General features: G+C 57.1%; 2 protein-coding genes across 2 annotated transcripts in view; one reads left to right on the top strand and one right to left on the bottom strand.

Moving 5' to 3' along the window:
• FMNL1 (formin like 1) overlaps positions 1-17,575 on the top strand; it is a 26,426-nt gene extending 8,851 nt beyond the window's left edge. The window contains exons 2-26 of the mRNA XM_055575652.1: positions 568-651; positions 2,132-2,245; positions 2,970-3,043; positions 3,413-3,496; positions 3,829-3,966; positions 6,655-6,763; positions 7,484-7,560; positions 7,753-7,846; positions 8,773-8,847; positions 9,162-9,272; positions 10,241-10,390; positions 10,973-11,074; positions 11,244-11,496; positions 11,712-12,056; positions 12,250-12,374; positions 13,022-13,224; positions 13,682-13,916; positions 14,078-14,146; positions 14,989-15,069; positions 15,158-15,287; positions 15,423-15,586; positions 15,839-15,940; positions 16,088-16,183; positions 16,457-16,577; positions 17,094-17,575. Of these exons, the coding sequence (XP_055431627.1) occupies positions 568-651; positions 2,132-2,245; positions 2,970-3,043; positions 3,413-3,496; positions 3,829-3,966; positions 6,655-6,763; positions 7,484-7,560; positions 7,753-7,846; positions 8,773-8,847; positions 9,162-9,272; positions 10,241-10,390; positions 10,973-11,074; positions 11,244-11,496; positions 11,712-12,056; positions 12,250-12,374; positions 13,022-13,224; positions 13,682-13,916; positions 14,078-14,146; positions 14,989-15,069; positions 15,158-15,287; positions 15,423-15,586; positions 15,839-15,940; positions 16,088-16,183; positions 16,457-16,577; positions 17,094-17,197 (3,240 nt within the window). The 3' untranslated portion in view covers positions 17,198-17,575. The remainder of the gene's footprint in view (positions 1-567; positions 652-2,131; positions 2,246-2,969; positions 3,044-3,412; positions 3,497-3,828; positions 3,967-6,654; positions 6,764-7,483; positions 7,561-7,752; positions 7,847-8,772; positions 8,848-9,161; positions 9,273-10,240; positions 10,391-10,972; positions 11,075-11,243; positions 11,497-11,711; positions 12,057-12,249; positions 12,375-13,021; positions 13,225-13,681; positions 13,917-14,077; positions 14,147-14,988; positions 15,070-15,157; positions 15,288-15,422; positions 15,587-15,838; positions 15,941-16,087; positions 16,184-16,456; positions 16,578-17,093) is intronic.
• On the bottom strand, positions 17,569-21,595 carry LOC129650799 (spermatogenesis-associated protein 21-like). The gene is given in 12 exon segments (XM_055579605.1): positions 17,569-17,815; positions 18,270-18,434; positions 18,540-18,718; positions 18,953-19,073; positions 19,162-19,233; positions 19,575-19,718; positions 20,527-20,579; positions 20,692-20,916; positions 20,995-21,059; positions 21,112-21,163; positions 21,280-21,388; positions 21,577-21,595. Coding segments are annotated over 12 exon segments (1,383 nt in total). The 3' UTR covers positions 17,569-17,636.

Raw genomic sequence — 21,595 nt, 5'->3', positions numbered from 1 at the left:
GGCTGGGAAGGGCTGGGGGCTGTTGGGGGCTGTCCTGTAAGAGGCTTTGTGGTGCTCGTGAGACACAGGCACCCTGAGCTGGGACCAAACACATGTGGTGTCTGCTAGCACATGGGAATGGAGCATGGCGCACGCCTGGCCATACTTGGGCTTGAATGAAGACGGGTCCCTGTTAGCTTCCCACCCAAATGGGAGAAGAGATGATACGCGCTTATCACACATGGGGAAATGAGCCCAGAGGGGCCTGAGATCCCCAGAAATCAGGCTGAGAACCCATGCTCCTGCTTCCATGCCAGGGGTGACAGACAGAGCCCAGGCCTCAGAGTCAGGCAGGCTCAGATTCAAATCCCAGTGTCACTTTCCAGCTGTCGGGCCTTTGGAGAAGTGTTCCATGACTGGGCCTCGGTGTTCTCCTTGGCTAATGCTCCTTATCTCCAGGGGTGCGATGGGGACAGGGACCCGTAGGGAGCTGGCCTCTAGGGGGTCCCCTGAAGATGCCCAGACTCCCCTCCTCTGAATGTTGGATCCCCAGACTCAGACTCTTTACCTGGTTGTCTTCCTCCCCAGAACTGCATGAACTTGCCCCCGGACAAGGTCCAGCTGCTGAGCCAGTATGACAACGAGAAGAAGTGGGAGCTCATATGTGACCAGGTGGGCACAGGCCCCGCCCGTCATCTGGTGCCCTGCCCTCCAGGCTGGGACGGGCAGGGAAGGGACACTGCCACGCTGCCACGGGGCCACGACTCTGCCCTGGGGCCAGCATAGCATCTGGGAGGGTGCTGAGGGCGTATGCTGGACTCTGAAATCCCCTTCTCTTGGGCATGAGCCTCCCCAGTGACCTGATGAGACATGAACCGGGCTGGGTCTGCCCTCTGAAGAGCTGGGGTAGGGGCTGGCCCAGGGCACTGGCCAGTGCAGCTCTGGGAGCCCAGAGGAGCAGCCTCTGGGCTGGGAAAGAGCAGGTGCAGTTCCAGGGTTGGACATCTTTGTTCCACCCCCTGAGGGGTAGGGAGGAGGGTCAGGAATCCCTGTCCTCCTTTGACCTTGGGTCCAGAGGACCTGCAGTCAATCAAGCCCCTTCCAAAGTCAGCCAGCTCCCAGATGACAGAGCAGGGACCAGAGCCGTTGGCTCCTGGTGCTCAGTCAGGTGTCTGGGTTTGCTGCCTTCTTGGCTCATGCTGGCTGCCCCGGCCCTCTGGCTGTGGGGCCGCTGTCCATGGTAGCAGCGAGGACCCCTCTTGTACAGCCAGGGCAGGGTGGGGCCTGGCTGCTGCTGTGATTCAGCAAGGGAGGGAGGCTGGGGGTTGGGGAGTTGGGGAACAGGGAGCCTCCCCTGGGAGCCAGGGCTGGGCCTTTGGCTCCAGCTAATGGACTGGGATGGGAGGAGCTGGCAGGGCAGGAGTCTGGGAGGTGAGGATGGGGAGCTGCCTCTGGAGGTTTCGGGACTGGGGTAGGGGTCTTTGTTCTTTGGCATCTCAGGTTGGGCACATAAAGGCCTGGGAGAAGTGAGAGGTTGACGGTGGTGGTGGGCATATCTGAGGCGTCTGGGTTGGGAAGGGAGGGAGCTCCTTTGGGCAGGGGGCTCTGGTGTGGCCTCCACCTCTTGTCTGAGTGGCTCCTAGAGCCCTCGGTGGGGCTGCTGGGTTGAGCACTGGACACTCGCACACAGAGGTCCCTACAGGACAGCTGGGGCAGAGCCCTGGGGCAGGGAACCCCAGCCTGCCAGGTGCTGCCCCTCCTTAGGGCCCTCTAGATTGTTCTTCTGCTTTGTAATCCCAGCTCTGGGCCGGGGTGAGGCCCAGGGAGGGCAGTGGGCTGCGAGGGTGCCACCTATTGGCCTGCCTGAGTCTCCCTTGCCAGGGTAGGGTGTGTGGTAGGACTGATCCCTCCACACTCTACCCAGGCTGTGACCATGAAGGGAAGGGATGGTCTGGCCAAGGACCAGGGATCTCTTAAAGTGACCCGGTGGATTGTTTGGGTCTGTGCCTTTGATATTTGAGGTGGGGGGGGAGGTTTAAGACAGCCTGGGACCTTGGATCCGAGCTGAGAAAGAGGCTCTGGGACAAGGGCTGGCCATTTGCCCTGTGGTGGCCCTGGTTGGTACCCTGTACATCCCACTCCATCTCTACAGGAGCGGTTTCAAGTCAAGAACCCCCCAGCAGCCTATATCCAGAAGCTGAAGAGCTACCTGGAAACCGGTGGGGTCAGCCGAAAAGTAGCAGCAGACTGGATGCCCAACCTCGGGGTATTTGTCCCCCTCTTTCTCTCTGTCCCTTTCCCCCACACTTTGCAAGCCCTGGGGCAGCTGGAGGAACTGTGCGTGTGAACTCTTCTGCAGGCCTGTGTGGGTACACGGATGAGGGTGTGTATGCAAGTGCCCTGGGTGTCCACTTTTATGGGTTCCTCTGCAGTTCCTGTTTGTGCTCTGATGTATACACTTGTATGTATTTGTGTAGTGTATATGTACACGTGTGCACACTATGTGTGCAGGCATGGATGTGTGTGTGTGTATTATGTGTGCCCTTTTGTGTCCACATATGGATGTATGTGTATCGAGTCCTTAAACAGGGGTGTGTGTGTGTGTGTGTGTACCTCGTGTGTCTGTATGTGGATTTGTATCTTATGTCTGTGTACTCCCTGTACTTGTGTATGGATGTGCACTTGTGCGTGGGTATCCAGGGTGTTCATGTTTGAATGTGTGCGTATCCTTTGTCCGCATGTGTGTGTGTGTGTGTGTGTAAGGAGGCATTGGTGTGCCTCTTTTGTGTCTGCACATGGCCGTGTGGCGTACACCCTGTGTGTGTGTGTAGGGGGAGTATGTGTGGCCTGAGAATGCTTTTTCTGCCAGGCAGTTGTATGGAGGTGGTGGGGGTGGCTGAGCGTGAAAGGCCAGTTGTGGGGGGCGGGCAGGCCCTGTTGGCTGAGGCCCGGGCCCCACCCACCAGAGTCCCCCTGTGTTTGGCTCCCAGTTTAAGAGGCGAGTTCAGGAGTCCACGCAGGTGCTCCGGGAATTGGAGATCTCTCTGAGGACCAACCACATTGGGTGAGTGAGGGCTTGGATTTCTGTGGGGAGGATATGGGAGGGAGAGACCTCTGCCAGCAGGGAGCTCCTGGGGGCCCCTTACTATCCTCCCCATGCCCACTCCAGGCTGTGCCTGTGAGCCCCCCTCCAGGATGGGGGTCCAGAACAGCTTCCCTGCCTCCTCTCCTGCCCACCCTTGGCTGGTCCCTTGAGGCGTGCCTGGGCCGTGGGTCCTGTCCAAGTCCTAGCATCCTCCCGTGGTGTCACCGGGTCTTCTGAGGTGGGGGCTGGTTGCTGTCTTCTGGGGAAAGGGCCCTGGGGCCCCTTGCTGTGCCCACTCGGGTCGGCACCCCCTCCTGGCCGACCCTCAGGGAGCCCTGTGTCCTGCAGATGGGTGCAGGAGTTCCTCAACGAGGAGAACCGTGGCCTGGATGTGCTGCTTGATTACCTGGCCTTCGCACAGTGCTCCGTCGCGTAAGCCGGCCCCGCCCTGATGCCTTCCCTCAGAGTCCACACCTTCCTGCCTCTCGCCCACTCCTTGGCCACTTCCAGACAGCACGGACTGGGCCCAGTCTGGAGCCGTGCAGTGGACCCTGAGCAAGGCCCCTTCCTGAAGGCCCACTGTGGACGGGGAGGGACGGGGCCTGAGATGGCCAGCTGGGACCTACTAGGGCCAGCCCTGCGTCAAGAACACACGCTGTTGCTCCTCCAGCCCCTAGTCTCTCCTGCAGTCTCCCCCGGTGCCCCCCACCCCTCTCTTAAGGGCCCTGGTGGGCTGGCCTCCATCTACACTCTAACCCCCGCAGGTACAATATGGAGACCACAGACAACGGGGCCCCAGGCTCCGAGAAGAGCAAGCAGCTGGAGCAGTCGGTGGAAGATCTGAGCAAGGGTCCGCCCTCATCCTTGCCGCCCCCGCCCAAGAGTCGCCACCTGACCATCAAGTAAGTGGGCCCCCCGCCCCCCTCACCCGCCCCCGCCTTGGCTGGGGTGGCAGGGGGCGGGGTGAATGGAGATTTCACCCCTGACCGCTGTACTCAGCCTGCTCCGCTGTACTCCACCTGGGCCCCGGGGGTGGTGGGAGGACTGCCTGGCATCGGGGATCAGAGTAAGGGCCTCACACAGGGCTCAGGAGATGGGTGTTTCAAGAAGCCTTTGGGGTGAGCACTTAGAGGCTGGAATTTGAGGGGGGGTCTGGGATAAGGAGGGGGTTTCTGGGTCAGGGGGATCCCTCTTGTATTCATCTAACCCCCTGTTTTCTCCCATGCGGCCTCCAGGTGCCCCCCTTCTCCCCGGTACGTAGCTGCCTAGGGGCTGGTGCATGCCTGGTCAGCTCCCAGGGTGGTGGGATTGGGTGAGGTGTTCAACTCAGGTGACACCCCTGGATTCAGCTGCTTCAGATACATCAGCCTACCCTAACTTAAGACATCCAGCTGGGAGGGCAGGAGAGGGGAGATGGCCCTGAACCCTCGTGTGGACCCCGGGTGCCTCCCTTCCCTCTCTGGGACAGGAAACCAACTTCGTCTTAAGACCCAAACTCTCACAATATATTTCTTTCTTTCTTCTTCTTTTTTTTAAAAATTTTTATTTATTTGGCTGTGGCAGGTCTTAGTTATAGCATGTGGGATCTAGTTCCCTGACCAGGAGTTGAACCTGGGCCCCTTGCATTAGGAACACAGAGTCTCAACCACTGGACCAGCAAGGAAGTCCACCCCTGCTCCCCAATTTTTTATTTTTAATAGCTTTTATTTATTTATTTTTGGCTGTGCTGGGTCTTTGTTGCTGCATGGGCTTTTCTCTGGTTGATGAGAATTGGTGCTATTCTTTGCTGCAGTGTGGGGTTCTCATTGCAGTGGCGTCTCTTGTTGCAGAGCACGGACTCTGGGGCTCTTGGGCTCAGTAGTTGTTGACTCCTGGGCTCTAGAGCACAGGTTCAATAGTTGTAGCACTGTGGCTTAGTTGCTCCATAGCACATGGGATCTTCCCAGACCAGAGATCGAACTCAAGTCTCCTTTGTCTCTTGCATTGGCAGGCAGATGATTCTTTACCACTGAGCCACTAGGGAAGCCCTCCCCAATTTCTTTGTTCATTCATTCATTCAACTAACATTTTTTTAGCATTTACTATGTACCAGGCATGGTGGGAGGTGCTCAGGTGACAGATGACACTGCCCTTGGGAGCCTTCCATCTAGTAGGGGACAGTGTGTGATAGGCTGTCATGGAGGTAGGACTGTGAACTCTAAGTAGGGACGTGGCCACTGCCTGGGCCATGAGGAAGGCATCCCAGAAGAGATGACACTGGAACTGTGTCTTGCAGGCTTTCCAGGCAGTGGTGGGCATGGGGAAGGGGATTCCAGGCAGAAGGAATAGCATGAGCAAAGACTCAGAGGCATTTGAGCGGTGACGGGAATGTGGCAGGCAGAGGGAGGAGTGGGGTCTCCCAGATGTTGGAAATGGGATAGAATTGTCCTGAGGACCCAATGTGGAAGTTTGGTGGTTGTGACAAGGGAAAAAAATTGCCTATCTTTTATCAAAGAAATCAGTGAGCACATTCATATAGCACTTATTTTGTGCCAGGCACTGTTCTAAACTCATTTCATAGACCCAATAACCTTATCAGGAAGGTGCTGTTATTACTATTATTATTTTACAAAAGAGGAAACAGGCCCAGGGAGATTAAGTAATTTACCTTGCAAACCCTGAGCTGGGATTTGACTCAAGACAGTCTGAATTCGCAAGATGGAAGATAAACCCTTTGTGGCTATGAGCGCCACCTTGTGGAGATCATTTTCATTGCCGTTTACAAGCTTTGGAGGTCTTTGCCTTCTATAAGCTCTCCATAGAATCCCAGGGACGGGGGAGCCTGGTGGGCTGCCGTCTATGGGGTCGCACAGAGTCGGACACGACTGACGCGACTTAGCAGCAGCAGCGGGGTCTGTTGGGAAAGGAGGCTTCAGGGCTCTAGGTCCCTTACCACCAAAACAGCTTCACAGATTTCTCTGAAGATTTTCTGCTAACAACAGTTTGAAGATTTAGATTAAGTAATAAATTTTAAAATGTAACTTTTGAGCACCTGAAGGTAGAGGAAAGCCACTTTAAAATTTTCTTTAGATAGAATTTACAGGTAATCTCGGAGAAGGCAATGGCAACCCACTCCAGTACTCTTGCCTGGAAAATCCCATGGATGGAGGAGCCTGGTAGGCTGCAGTCCATGGGGTTGCTAAGAGTTGGATATGACTGAACAACTTCACTTTCACTTTTCACTTTCATGCATTGGAGGAGGAAATGGCAACCCACTCCAGTGTTCTTGCCTGGAGAATCCCAGGGACGGCGGGGCCTGTGGGCTGCCATCTATGGGGTCACACAGAGTTGGACACGACTGAAGTGACTTAGTAGTAGTAGTATGATACAGCAACTCTTTTTAATGCCACCAAGTCACTGTTAGGAGTCTATTTCCCTGACTCTCCCCTTAAACTGCCCCCAAAATACCAAGCACCAGGCCTAAGGACTGAGGAGGACTTCCTGCCTTCAGCCAGCCTCTTTGGTTGGGTGGGCAGGAAGCCATCTGAGTGGTGGGGGAACAGGAAGGGTTTGGGATTCTGACCCTTGCTGCCTCCTCCCCACCCACCCAGGTTGACCCCGGCTCACAGCAAGAAAGCCCTGAGGAATTCCCGCATCGTCAGCCAGAAGGACGACGTCCACGTCTGTATCATGTGTCTGCGTGCCATCATGAACTACCAGGTTGGCCAGCAGGCCTGGGGCATGGGCACTGACTGTCCTCCCTGGGGACTGCCTAAACTGCTGGGGTTCTGGAACCAACTGTCCCCCACCCTGCCCCCAGTAGAATCCTGGGGATGGGCTGTTAGCTTGAGTCTTAAGAGGAGAAGCACAGATTTCTGTCGCCTCTTAGCCAGGTCGCCTAGAATACCCTGGACATGGCTAGGGCTGTGGACATACCCTACATGGGGGCATAGGCACCCCCATCAAGAAAGGCTAGACATCCGCGGGAGAGCAGCGTCTGGGTTATTTCGTTTGGAGGGGTGATTGGTGAACCGAGTCCTTCCTCACTCAGCGGGCCTCTCAGGACTCACTGTGTCCAAGATGCTGAGTCTTGACACTGGGTTTTGAACAGACAAAGGTATTTTAAAAAAGGGGCCAGGCTTTGGCTGCCACTGAAGAGGCTGTGGTTGGATATAAAGAACTTCCTGGGAATTCCCTGATGCTTCAGTGGTTAGGAATCCATGCTCTTAGTTCTGGGGCCCCAGGTTCCATCCCTGGTCAGGAAACCAAGATCCTACAAACCACCGGCACAGGCAAAAAAAAAAAAAAACAACAAAGAACTTCCTAGGGCACTGAGATACCTGGATGGCATGGCGCTCACCATGCCAGAGGCACGGGACAGGAGGGTGCTGGCAGTCCTTGGGGTCTGCCCAGAGGAGCTGAACTCTCCTTTCTTCCTAGTCCGGCTTCAGCCTCGTCATGAACCACCCAGCCTGTGTCAATGAGATTGCTCTGAGTCTCAACAACAAGAACCCCAGGTGAGGTCCCGGCCCCTAATCTTTCTCCGTGTCTAGATTCTCCTCCTACTTAACCCCTTGCCTACTCAGTCCCCCAGTTCTCAGGACCACTACCCATCAGCTTCCCTGTCCTCCTCCCTAGCCAGGCCCATGTCCACCTTTGCTGTGGGGCCTGCCTGTTCTCCAGGGACCACCTGCCTCTTCTCTCCCCAGAACCAAGGCTCTGGTGTTGGAGCTGCTGGCGGCTGTTTGCCTGGTGCGAGGAGGACACGATATCATCCTTTCCGCCTTTGACAACTTCAAGGAGGTAATGGAGCCCCCACCTAACATGTACTTGCCTGGAGCCCTGTTGCTGGCAGGTATAGCCTCTGCTGGGGGCAGCTAGAGATGCTGGGTAGGTTTTGGGGGGGGAATGCTGGGTAGGTATTTGGGGGGGATGCTGGGTAGGTATTTGGGGGGGTGGTTTCCTCATCTAAAGGGAAGGTACAGGGTCACACAGGGGCACTGTCCAGGGTGACAGGGACAATTACGGGGACTTGCTGAACCTCTGACCTTCAGTTTTGCCAGATCCAAACTGGCCTTGATCCATACATCTCAGAGTCACCGACTCTGGTTAACAGGCTCATGAGAAGTAACTGCATGAGAGTATGATGCATAAGGCAGCATATGGTCATGCATTCCTTGAATGGATATTTATTGAGGGCCCGCTATGTGTCAGGCACAGAGTGGGCAGTTGGGGTACATCAGTGAGCAAAAGAAACAAAGGAGGCAGGGGAAGACAGATACAATAAATAAGCAAATTATACAGTGTCAGAGAATGATAAATATTCTGGGGGAAAAAAGCCAGGGAGGCTGTAGAGGGAGGGGGAACTGGGAGGTTGCCGGGTAGTCAGGGAAGCCTCATGGAGAAGGTGAGATGTGAGCAAAGCTGGGAGGGGAGTGAGGGATTTGTGTGGTGGCTGTCTTCAGTAAGAGCTCATCAGGCAGGTGGAATAGCAAGTGCAAAGGCCCTGAGGTAGGAATGTTCTAGGATGCCAGAGTGGCCAGAATGGAGTCAGTGTTGGGGAGGGCTGTGAGAGATCAAGAGGGGTGAGAGGTTTTGAGAAGAAGGACGTGGCCTGACTTAGATTTAATCTGAGAGGAGCCCATAGAGGCATAAGGGGGTGGGCAGCTGGAAGACGGCTTAGGTGGTATGTCCCTGGGACCTCAGTGACAGCCATTCCTCCCACCCAGGTATGTGGAGAGCAGCACCGCTTTGAAAAGCTAATGGAGTATTTCCGGAACGAGGACAGCAACATCGACTTCATGGTGAGCTCAGGCCTGGGCTGGGCTACCCTCGGGTGCCAGGAGCAACTAAGAGCCTGGGATCTGGGATCTGGGCTAAGCTCCTGCCAAGTATGAGGACTGAGTGGTTGGTGGAGGAGGGGTGGATGTCAGCAAGAGGGAGGCTGGGAGGAAGGGGTGTGAGGGAAAATACGTATGGGACACAGCCTGATTAGTGGGGTGAGAAATAGAGCAAGGGTGGGGGACTTGGGGATAAATTAGGGGGTGGAAGTCACTGAGAACCCCCCACCAAGAGGATCATAGACCTGCTCACTGCCCCCCCACCCCCACCCCCGCAGGTGGCCTGCATGCAGTTCATCAACATTGTGGTACATTCAGTGGAGAACATGAACTTCCGTGTCTTCCTGCAATATGAGTTCACGCACCTGGGCCTGGACCTGTACTTGGAGGTTAGCCCTGCACCCCCACCCCAACCCCAACCCCAGGACTTAACCACTTGCCTGCTGCAGAGTATGCCTCAGTGGTTAGCATCTGTAAAATAGGAGAACCACAGAAATAATAAAGACTATAAATGTGTAGGGAGGTTCCTGCTGCAAAATAGGCACCCAGATCATGGAGCGGTTGTTGTCGGCTCTAGAACAGGCTCTGGGAGGCCCTGGGTCTGGCTCTGGGACACAATGGGGAGCACAGAGTCTGAGCCAAAGCAGGAACTGGCTCTTGCTGTATGGGTCTGGGTCATGGGAGAGTTCCTTGCTCTGGGGAAGGTGGGCAGAGGGGCTTGGTACTTCCTGGTTTGGCCTGAGCAGACAAGCTGTAGCTTTCTTCTGATTTCTTTGTGAGGCTTCCCAAGATGAGCAGGGCCTTTGGAACTGGATTTTTGAAACCCAGAATCAACAAAAAGTGAAAAGCAGGCGAGGGTGATATGTCCATTCCATGGAATATTATTCAGCCACAAAAAAGAACAAAGTACTGATACATGGTACAGTAGGGATGGGCCTTGAAAACTTTATGCTATTATGCTCAGTGAAAGAAGCCAGACACAAAAGCCATATAGTGTATGATTCCCTAAAATGAAATGTCTGTAATAGGTAAGTCCAGTAGCGATAGATTGGTGGTTGCCTAGAAGAGGAGAGGATGGGGGAGTGGCTGCTAATGGGGATAAGGTTTCTTTTGGGGGTGATGTTCTGGAATGAGGTAGTGGTGAAGGTTTGCACGACATTGTGAATATACTAAAAACTATTGTACACTTTAAAAGAGTGAATTTTATGGTATATAAATTATATCTCAATTTAAAAAAAAAACCCCAAAGTGGGCTACGGCTCAGGCCCCTTTGTCTTGGCTCTGGTGGTAATGGGGAGGGGTATTGGAAAGATTCCTCACACCAGGCCTTACCCTGCACCTTCCATCTGCGGGACAGAGGCTTCGGCTCACAGAGAGCGACAAGCTGCAGGTGCAGATTCAGGCCTACCTGGACAACATCTTTGATGTGGGTGCGCTGCTGGAGGACACTGAGACCAAGAATGCTGTGCTGGAGCACATGGAGGAGCTGCAGGAGCAGGTGGCCCTGGTGAGAGCTGCCCCTGAACCGGCAGAGAGCAGGCCCACAGAGCCCCCCACGCTGATATCAGGCACCGGTTCTAGGTGTGAATGGGGGCCCCCTGAGTTTGACCTGAATCCTTTGGGTGTCTCTCTCAATGAATGTTCATTGAGCTCCTCCCCTGGGTTTGACCTGAATCTTTTGGGTGCCTCGGCACGACTGGAGCGACTTAGCAGCAGCAGCAGCAGCTGAATGAATGTTCATTGAGCTCCTTCCCTGGGCTGGACCTCTGAGGAAGGCAGGTCCCCTCTCCTCCAGGGGCTCAGACAGCAGGCCCTGATTTGGGTGGAGCTGGGTGCCTGGGGCCCCCTGCCAGCCCAGTCTCCTCTCCATCTCCCTCCTCCATCAGTGGTGTCTTGGCTCCCCCTCCTGAGAGAACTTTAGTGCTCTCAGGACTTCCCCTACTTGGGTTCAAGTGCCAGGCTCCCCCAGGGCTAAGCATATCCGGAAGCCTCCCCCAGCCCTGCAGGCAGGCATGCCTGGTGCCACCCCCTCAGCGGCCGTGCCAGTGCCCGGCTGCGGGTGGGAGCTCACCATGTGCTGGTGCCACAGCTCACAGAGCGGCTTCGGGACGCGGAGAACGAATCCATGGCCAAGATCGCGGAGCTGGAGAAGCAGCTAAGCCAGGCCCGAAAGGAGTTGGAGACCCTGCGGGTGAGGTCGCGGGGAAGTGGGTTGGGCGGGAACAAGGGGTGGGCCGGACTCCCAAGAACAGACCATCTGGGGGCTTCTAGGCTTGACACGTCCCTCCACCCCGGCAAGAGAATGGGGGCTCCGTGCCAGGCTTGCCGGTGGTTCCTAACCCCTCCCCCGGGGCTCGCAGGAGCGCTTCAGCGAGTCGACCCCATTGGGCACCTCCAGACGTCCCTCTGAGCCCGAGAAAGTGCCTGCCCCTGCCCCGGCGCGGCCGTCGGCCCTAGAGCTGAAGGTGGAGGAGCTGGAGGAGAAGGGGTTAATCCGTATCCTGAGGGGGCCCGGGGATGCTGTCTCCATCGAGATTCTCCCGGTCGCTGTGGCAACTCCGAGCGGCAGTGATGCCCCGACTCCGGGGGCGCCTACCGGCTCCCCCAGCCCAGGTGTGCAGGAGCTTCAGGCTGGCGGGGAAGGCGAGTAGGAAAGGGGGGCTGCAGGGGAAGCCTGGGGACGTCTCAGGCCGGGAGAGGTGGAAGAAGTAGGTTTTGGTTGCGGGCGTGGCTCAGGTGCGGATGGGCCGCGGGGGGCCCAGTGCGCATGCGCAGGGCGGGGAGGTGAAATTGATACCACCTTCTTCCCGCTCGGTCCCCGGTTCTAGCCTCGGAACTCCCACCTGTAGCAGAGCCGGCTCCTGGAGCAGCAGAGCCGGCCCCTGGAGCGGCACCGCCCCCGCCCCCGCCACCTCCACCCCCACCGCCACTGCTCCCACTGCCTGGTGTCCCCTCCCAGCAGGAAGCCCCACCCCTGGCTCCCCCTCTGGCCCCGCCCCTCCCAGGCAGCCCCGAGCCCCCGCCCCCGCCGCCGCTGCCAGGCGACCAGCCGCCCCCGCCCCCGCCGCCCCCGCCGCCTCCCGGCGCGGACGGGCAGGTTCCTCCGCCGCCCCCGCCGCCTCCGGGAGGTCCCACTGATGCTCAAGCAGGGCCTGACTCAGAGATGGGCCCAGGTGAGTGGACTGCCCAGGGCAGAGGGGCAAGGGAAGGGAGGATAGAGGGAGGGGCTCTGGTTTCACTGTCCTCCAGGACCTTCTGTCTGTGGGCCTCCGGCTTGCCTTGTCTGTCCTCGTTGGACCCGGTAGGGTTCCTTCCAGCCGTCCCACCACCTACTGTCCCAGTGATCACTCACTCCCTCTGTCTCAGGAGTGAAGGCCAAGAAACCCATCCAGACCAAGTTCAGAATGCCACTCTTAAACTGGGTAGCCCTGAAACCCAACCAGATCACAGGCACTGTCTTCACTGAGCTCAATGATGAGAAGGTGCTACAGGTGAGTGTGGCTCTGCCTTGCTGCCAGTGTGGGCACCGGAGGAGGAAGGGACCTTCCTGGATCATGCTGGGCATGGGGGGTGGTCACCTCCTCTACCCATTTTACAGAGAAGGGCATGGAGGCCCAGGAATGGGGGTTAAACCAAACTGGTTTAGTGCATCTAGTAGGCAGTGTGTCCTGATTCCCCTGGAGACTTTCCCTGCATCCCTGTAGAGGGGCTCAACCTCCCCTAAGCCTGGCCTCTCCTCCTCTCAGGCGCCTCGCTCACCACCTTCCCTCAGACACCCAGGGCCTCACTTTCAGTTTTCTAAAAGGGATGTGTTCTGTTGCCTCCAGGCTGTTGCTCATGCTGTCCCTCTGCCTGGAATGTCCTTTTTCTCTTTTTAACCCTGGCGAGTTGAGCTCTTCCTTCAGCTGAAACAGCTTAGAGTCTAGGTCCCCTGGGTGGGGTGCTGCTCTTGCTTCATCTGCTTCCCCCATTTCCTCCATCAAGGCCTGTGATCAGGTCGAGTACTGACTGTTTTGTCTCTCTGCTGATGGTTTGGTCAGGGCTGGGTAGATGGCTCTAGCACAGAGCACAGTGTTCATCCAGGATGGCACCAGACTCCGGCCCCACCCAGCGCCACCTCCTCTCCCTGCATCCCTAGGAGCTGGACATGAGTGACTTCGAGGAGCAGTTCAAGACTAAGTCCCAAGGTCCCAGCGTAGACCTTAGTGCTCTCAAGAGTAAGGCAGCCCAGAAGGCCCCCAGCAAAGCCACGCTCATCGAGGCCAACCGGGCCAAGAACCTGGCCATCACTCTGCGCAAGGGCAACCTGGGGGCAGATCGCATCTGCCAGGCCATCGAGACGTGAGTGCCTCTGCCCTGGGCTTGTGGGCAGCCCAGCCCCTCGCTAGGACGGGGTTGTTGGGCAGATCCTAGTAAAAGAGTCCAGCTATGGGACAGTATCTATCAAGTTTCATACCAACGCTGGTCAGAGGGTAGAGGAGGAAACTGTGTTCCCAATTTCAGGTTAAGAAAACTGAGGTCATACTGTGATTCCATGCCCAGATGGAGATGTTCCTTTTGTCTTCTTGCTTCCTTGCACTCAGGCTCAGGCATTTACAGCTTGGGTATCTCACTGATATATGTCTGGGATTCTAGGCTTCCTAGCTTCCAACTTCCTCTGACTCTTATCTCTTATTCTCTTAAGCTGTTGGTAACAGCAAATACTTAAGTTCATTTATTTGATCAAGTGATGGGGTAGGGGTAGTCCTGCTCTCAAGAACTGGTGGGTGTGGAGTGATGCCGACCCCTCCCCTCACAGGTATGACCTGCAGACCCTTGGCCTGGACTTCTTGGAGCTGCTGACCCGCTTCCTGCCCACAGAGTATGAGCGCAGCCTCATCACTCGTTTCGAGCGGGAGCAGCGACCGATAGAGGAGCTGTCAGAGGAGGACCGCTTCATGCTGCGCTTCAGCCGCATCCCCCGCCTGCCCGAGCGCATGAACACACTCACCTTCCTGGGCAACTTCCCAGACACTGCCCAGATGCTCATGCCGGTGTGCGCGGGCTGGCAGGGTGGTGTGGCCTGGGCTGGGATGGGGGAGGAGGCAGTTGGCAGCCTGGTCTCCGAGAAGGCATCTGAGAGTTCTAGAGCCTCCTACCAGCTTCCCCCTTGCTCCTGCCCCAACTTACCATGCCTCCCCCATCCCTCCCCCAGCAACTGAATGCCATCATTGCGGCCTCAATGTCCATCAAGTCCTCGGACAAACTCCGCCAGATCCTGGAGGTGAGACCCTAGGGCAAGGGCCTAGGAGGCAAGAGACCACCCATGATGGCTTGTGTGTTCTGGGTTGTGTGAGAGGGAGACCCAGGCCCTGCCCTGTGACCCTGGGCTGCACCCACTGTAGGGTTCTCACTTCTCACTTTTGGTGGTCATGGCGGTCACAGTAGCTTTGTTGTTGTTGATTTTGTTGTCGTTTGTGTTTACATAGTTTTTGGTGGTGCTGCGTCCAGGCTCAGGACGACAATGCTAAGGTGGGGTTGAGGGCCACATTCCAACAGCCCACCTCACACCCTGCCTGAGGGTTCATTAGCAGAGCCTCTATTGTCTGAGAACCAATAGAAATGGCTGAGAGGGGCATTGACCCCACAGCCTCAGATGAGGTGTGAGCAGCACAGACTTGAGTAGGAATAGGTGGCTAGGTGGTAAAGAATCTGCCTGCCAATGCAGGAAACGCAAGAGACGTGGGTTTGATCCCTGAGTCAGGAAGATCCCCTGGAGTAGGAAATGGCAACCTGCTCCAATGTTCTTGCCTGGGAAAATTCCATGGGCAGAGGAGCCTGGGGGGTTATAGTCCATGGGGTCGAAAAGAGTCAGACATGACTGAGTGACCAAGCACAGCACAGCAGATGACCAAATTGGGTGTGCCATGGTGTTAGCTGTGCACATGTGTTAAACACGTGTATATGTGCGTCACGGACCTGAGGCGTCCATGCAGGAGTGTGGTGGCTGCTGAGTGGCTTGTTCCTAGTCCCCTTGTCTTCTTGTGTAATTTATACTTTAGGGGGTTTCCTCAGCCCCGGCACCTGGCTGAGCTCCCCACCACCCACCTGTCCCACCTCTTGCAGATTGTCCTGGCTTTTGGCAACTACATGAACAGCAGCAAGCGTGGAGCAGCCTATGGCTTCCGGCTTCAGAGTCTGGATGCGGTAAGGAAGCGGGGAAGGAGGGGGCCCCCTGACCTGCAGGATGGGGGATGGCTGGGGGTATGTGGCTTACAGCAGGTCCTCACTGCAGCTGTTGGAGATGAAGTCGACTGACCGCAAGCAGACGCTGCTGCATTACCTGGTGAAAGTCATTGCTGAAAAGTACCCACAGCTCACAGGTTTCCACAGCGACCTGCACTTTCTGGACAAGGCTGGCTCAGGTATGGGTGGGGGGTGGGGTTCAGCCCTGGGGATGGATACAGGTTGGGAGAGAGCCAGGGGAGCTCAGGACATAATGGGACGGGAATGCTGCCTCTCTGATTCTTTGCTTCTCTACTGTCCCACCTCCCACTCAGTGTCCCTGGACAGCGTGCTGGGGGATGTCCGCTCCCTGCAGCGAGGCCTGGAGTTGACCCAGCGGGAGTTTGTGAGGCAGGATGACTGCGTGGTGCTCAAGGAATTCCTGAGGGTCAACTCACCTGTCATGGATAAACTGCTGGCAGACAGCAAGACAGCTCAGGTGGGCTGGGGCTGGCCCCCGGCCAGGGAGGCAGGGAGGCTGCGGTAGGGGCGAAGGACCACCTAGGTAGGGTTGTGTAGCCAAGGCCTGGAGCCCTGTGACCCGGCAAGAACACCTTAGGGGATGGCACAGGAGGTGGCAGCCACCTGCCTGGAGGAGGAGAGATGAAGTGGCCAATGTCCTAGCAGGTAGAGAGCAATGGTCAGGGCCTGAGGGGTCTGGGCTGGTGAGGCTGACAGCCTGTGCCCGCAGGAAGCCTACGAGTCTGTGGTGGAGTACTTCGGAGAGAACCCCAAGACCACATCCCCCTCCATGTTCTTCTCCCTCTTTAGTCGCTTCATCAAAGCCTATAAGGTATGTTTGTTTGATGGGCAGGCTGGGACCCATGCGGGGCATTGCAGCCTCTCCACATGGGCAGTGGGAGGTGTGGGGGCTATTTCTGCTGGGGGTGGGCTGGGGAAGGGATGACTCCCCTCATGCAGACCCACCTTGGCTCCTCAGAAAGCTGAGCAGGAGGTGGAACAGTGGAAGAAGGAAGCAGCTGCCCAGGAGGCAGGCACCGACACTGTGGGGAAAGGGGTGCCCCAAGCACCCAAGGTAGGCAACTATTGTTGAACTTGGTACTGGGATTCAGCAATGCTGATGCTCGGTATCTTCATCCCAAAGATCTGGTCCTCCTCTGCATCCTCGTTTTTATGGACTGACCCTGCCCAAGGCCAGGATGCCTCTGTAGCCTGTGGTGGGGAATGGGTTCCTTTTCCTCATGCCAGCTGTTATTGTGGGGGACCAGGCAGGTGGTTTAGGGTTTAGTGGCACAGGGGGACAGAGGATCCTGGAGCTGGAGTTATATACCCTCGCCCTGCCCCCCAGTCCCCTCCCAAGGTCCGGCGGCAACAGATGGACCTCATCTCTGAGCTAAAACGGAAGCAGCAGAAAGAGCCACTCATCTATGAGAGTGACCGTGATGGGGCCATTGAAGATATCATCACAGGTGGGGGCTTGGCAGGCGCTGTCCTGTCCTGGGTCTGTCCTACACTGTGTTCCATCCACCCCCCAACCCTGGGGGGGTCAGGATCTGTCTGCCTCACTGCCTCGTTGCTACTTTTTCTGTCTTTTTCCCTTTTTCCTTTCTCTCCTGGCTCCTTCCTTCCAACCCTCAGTGCTCAAGACGGTGCCCTTCACTGCTCGCACCGGCAAGAGGACGTCCAGGCTCCTCTATGAGGCCAGCCTGGGAGAGGAGATCCCCCTCTAGCCCCCAGGTACCCACCAGCCTGGCCTCGGATCCCAGTGGCTGCTCACAGCACTGCGGGCTCCTGGGGGGTCTGAATTATGCTGCCCTCCCCTGGGCCAGGCACCGGGCTGGGGTGTGTTGGAAGGAGGTCTGATAAACAAACAGGCTCCCTCTCACGTGCACACAACCTGGAGGGGTGAGGCCTGTGCCCTGGAGTGGTGTCCCAAGCCTGGGCAGACCCCCTGAAAAGTAAATGTCTCTCCTCTCCACCGCCAGATCTACGGAACCAGCCCTACATCCGCGCAGACACAGGCCGGCGTAGCGCTCGTCGGCGCCCACCGGGACCCCCGCTGCAGGTCACTTCCGACCTCTCGCTGTAGTCACTATTTCTGCAGATGGACTGCGAGGCCTGGGAGCCGGGGGCGGGGAGGGGCAATCCGGGACTCAAGGAAGGTGGGACTCAGCTCGGCTGGGCCGGGCAGCCTCCTTCACCAAGGTCCCCATCCCTGGGCGCCCCTCGAATGGGCAGGGACACCCCTCATCTTGCCACAGGGGGAGGATCTCTGGCCCCTCCCCCCAAATGCTGCTTGCAGCACCCCTCTTCCCCCAACAGCCATATTTAGCCTCAGGGGGAGCCCAGCCTGTAACTTATGTAAAGGGTAACCTCGCTCCCCTTCCACTCTGCCCACCCCGACCCAGCTCCGAGGACTCTCCATGGACCTTATTTTTATACAAGATTAATAAAGACGTTTGCAAAAGATCCGTGTCCGCTCCATGCCCGCCCCCACTACGAGCTGCCTGTTTCGCTCAGCAAACACTTTATTTGTATTTGTACAATTTCTTCGTAGCAGGTCTCTGCAAATAGGCCGGAGAGGGGGAGAAGGGTAGCTTCTGGATCAGAGTTGGGGGAGAGGGAGCCAGTTTCGAAGGGCACATACACCCTAGTAGCTGGCTGGCGAACCCTGCGGAAGCGCGGAGGGGGCGTACGGAGGGTCAAGCTTGCGGCTCGGATTAGAGACGCAGGGTTAGTTCCACCTAAGTCCACCTTTCTGCCGGCCCATTTCCACCAGTCCTGCCTCCTACCTGGGTCCCCCGCCCCTTTTTCTTATGCCCCGCCCTATCCTTAGTCGATCCTTAGTCGTGCTGTAAAGAACAATATCGCATAGGAACCTGCAATGTTAGGTCCGTGAATCAAGGTAAATTGGAAGTGGTCAAACAGGAGATGGCAAGAAGAGTGATCCCTTATTGCATCTCTCCCGGTCAGGTCCCAATTTCTTGTAGTTCTGCTTCCACTCTACCCGTCCCTCCTCTCCCCGCCCGTCTGTCCCATTTATCTGTCGGGTTCCCGCTCTGTCTGCCCCGCCTCTATCCTCTTGGTCCCGCCCCACCATCACATGCCCTGCCCCTTATCTACATAACCCGGCCCCGCCCGCTGGCCCTGCCTGTGTCGACTTTCACCTTGGCTGAGCCGCCCGCTCTTGGGCGCGTGCTTGGGGCGACTGGGCTGGTACGACTTGGGAAGTCGGACGTCTGGGCGCGGAGTTCGGCTCTGCGTGTGGGATTCTGGCTGCGTCCCCCCGTTCAGGCTAGGTATCTGGGAGTAGGGGCTGCACGCTCCTGGGGCGAGGAAGCGGGTAGAAGGAAAAGGAGGGGCCCTTCCTGAAAACCGATTGTGAGAGAGAGTCCCCAGTCCCGCGGGTCCCCGCCCAGCCCCGGGCGCACCCGCTTTGTGCAGTCCGTGCAGCGAACGCGCCAGCTCGGCATTGGAGAGGCCGATGAGGCGCGCAGCCTGGCAGAAGAACGCGAGGCCCGCGTGAGAGCGCCCGCTGCGGCCGTGGCTGCGGGACCGACCTTTCCAGCTTGCGTTGAGCCGCAGAGACCGCTGCTTCTTGGAGTAGTAGCTTGAAGGAGAAAAGTGGGCAGCCGCCTCAGACAGCGTCTCCCCCCAGTCCTCTTCATCTCACCCTCGAGAAAACTAAAGTGGGACAGGAATCTGATCGGGGGCAACTCGGCACCCAGGAAACTGACCCAAAATTCAGGCTCTCCTCTCTGGGGCAGGGACATCTGGGGACTCCTGAACCGGGCAGTCTGCTCCCCCTATCTTGGGCCTCGAAGCTGGGTCCAGTTGTGCACACCTCATCACCTCCCGTACCGACTTGAAGGGCACATAGCCCAGACTCATCAGCTTGAACAGCATCTCTAAGAAGAGGGTTTGCAAGCCCTGGGGGTCATAGGCCCAGCTGTTCCTCACCTTGCCTAGGGGCAGAGAACATGGGGGAAGGTAAGGAAGAGCCTTCCCCAGGCCAGGCCCACCCACTCCTGCCCCACCAGCCTTGCCCCTCACCCAAGCACTGAGCCAGGCGGTGGCTGTCAGTGAGGACACCCAGGAAGTCTTTGAAGCTTACGGTTCCATCACCTGGGAAGAGAGAGAGGAGGGGGTGCTGTAGGTGCCTGACCCCCTGTAGAAGGCTTGCCAGCAGTTCTAGGCATCAGAATGTCCAGTCCTGCCTCTGGCCAAGCATTTTCTGAGGTCAAGTCAGGGAGAAAGAGCCCTTGCTGTGTGGGAGCCCCAAGTCAGGATGAGGATTATCACCGCAGAAATGTTTAGGGGTGAGGGGCTAGGTGTGGTGATCAGGACAGGCTTCTGGGAAGAGGGGACTTTAGAAAAGGATGAGACCAGGGATTTTGTGGGCAGTGGAGGCATTCTTCAAGGCTAGAGGTGGGAGAGGTCATGAGGGTAGGGACAGGGTCACCCACCATCCAAGTCCGCCTGCCGCAGAGCCTCACACATCTCCTGAGGGCTCAGCTGGACACCCACACTGCACAGGGCAGCTTTCATACTGCGCATGTCCACGGAGCCTGTTGGGCTGGAGCTGAACAGTTTGAAGACATCCTGGAATGCTGGGGGTGGGGAGGGGGCAGGCAGGCAAGGTGAACCCATGCACAGAAACCCTGAGATTCACCCACTCTAGCTCAGATGAGACTGAAGACTTGGGTTCACTGATTCCCTGGGCATTATAACTTCAGGTAAAGAACAGTGGTTGCTGTGTGTTGGTACCTGTTAAGTGTCTGTTCGGTTCTCATGTTCAAAAAGTGTTAAAAACTCTGTGTCCAAGACCACACTACCCATAGGGGCCATGCTGGGCTTTCGATTCGGGTGGTCTGGCTCTATAGCTCCAATGTCTGGAGGCTTCAGGAGCCCTGCTGGCAACCTGGCCTGTAGCAGGCACTGACAACTATTGATGAATAGAATGATTCTGCTTTGAGGGACCCCTGGCAATATCAGAGCATGATCTTTGTAGGGACACTGGGGCCCCCAAATGTAGAAGTGGTTCCTTCCACCTCTACTCCCACAGCCCTGAACCCCAGAGGGGCAGGGACTTCAGATCCTTTTTTCCCATTGTTTCTTCCAGTTTCCCTTCTTCCTTTCATCCTGTACATCCATCTACCATCTCTCCATCCACTATCCACATACCTTGCTATCCAACAAGCCCTCCCTCCCTTCTTCACATACACATACACACACACACACACGTACACACACGCACACACATGCACAGAGCCATAATCCCTGGGATTGCAGAAATGAGCAAATTAGACCGGCATGGAGAGGTTACAGTACAGTCACTGGCTTCTGCTGTGTCTCCAACCTCTTCTTCTCTGAGCACACCCTAGTTTTCCTCCCTGCTCCCAGTCCTGAGGCCCTCACCTGCCAGCTGCCGTGCTGTCAGGGGAAGCAGGTTCTTGTCTGCAAAGCTGCCTCTGGCAGGGGGAAGAGAGTGAAAAGGTCTTTGCATCTGCTGCTGAGCGATGCCAGAGTCAGGCAGGCTTTTCGACCCAGCACCCCAGCCCTGGTCCTGGTCCCTGCCCTCACCTCTGAGACCGGGTCTGAGGGTCTGACTGTACTGTGTGGATGGCCTCAAGGCCCTTGAACTGTCTGGTCCTCTGGGAAGCCTGCTTAGCCCCTGTGGCCAAGGCGGCAGCTGGTTCCTTCTGGGTCAGGAAGGTAGCACATTGTTGCAACCTTCCCTTCTGGGTTCTGCCGGTCTGCTCCTGTCCTGGGTCTTGCGTGAGCAGTCTTTGAGGCTTCTGTGGAGGCCTTGGAGGTGAGGAGAAGACAGGGCTGAGGGGTCCAGCCCATTTGAGTGTTTTGACTCCAGGGCACCTGGGACCAGACCTGTGGGTGCACAGCTTCACCTCCCAGGACCAGCCCCCTGCCAGCCTCTTCCCACAGCCCTCTCTCTGGGAGATTCTGGAAGCACTAGCTTGGAGGAGTGACCTCCGCCCTGGTCACCTGGATGTTCTCTTTGCCGATGGTGATCGCTTGGTCTTCTGCCCTCTGCTGCCTGAAAGGCAGAGTTGCACGCTCGGAGGCTGGGCCTGTCCCCCAGGCCTGCAGTCCCCCAGGCTGGGTTTGGGGTGGATCTGAACAACTGTCAGCAGGCGTGCGCTCCACCCTCACCACAGGCCTGCTCCTCTCTGCTGGGGAACCTGCACTTTTAGTCTTTTGAGTTTCTGCTCCCTTAAGGCATCTAAAATTTGTGACTCCATGCCAGAAGCTAACAGGAAGGCTGAGGTGCAGGGGAGAAGTAGGCCCCAGAGGCCCCAGGTCAAGGCATGGGAAGGTGGGGTCCAGCCAAGACGGGACTGTGGCTCACCTTACCCGAGGCCCCCTGGGCGGGAAGGAGCCCTTCCTCTGGGAAGATGTGTCCCAGTAGCCAGATGCCAGTGCTGGCCTAGTCCCTCCCCAGATACTCACCTCTGCGTCTCTTCTTCAT

This window comes from Bubalus kerabau, chromosome 4, assembly GCF_029407905.1.
Source record: "Bubalus kerabau isolate K-KA32 ecotype Philippines breed swamp buffalo chromosome 4, PCC_UOA_SB_1v2, whole genome shotgun sequence".
In the NCBI taxonomy this organism is placed as follows: domain Eukaryota; kingdom Metazoa; phylum Chordata; class Mammalia; order Artiodactyla; family Bovidae; genus Bubalus; species Bubalus kerabau.
The sequence above is the reverse complement of the archived record's forward strand: the minus strand, read 5'-3'. Positions and strand labels throughout refer to the sequence as shown.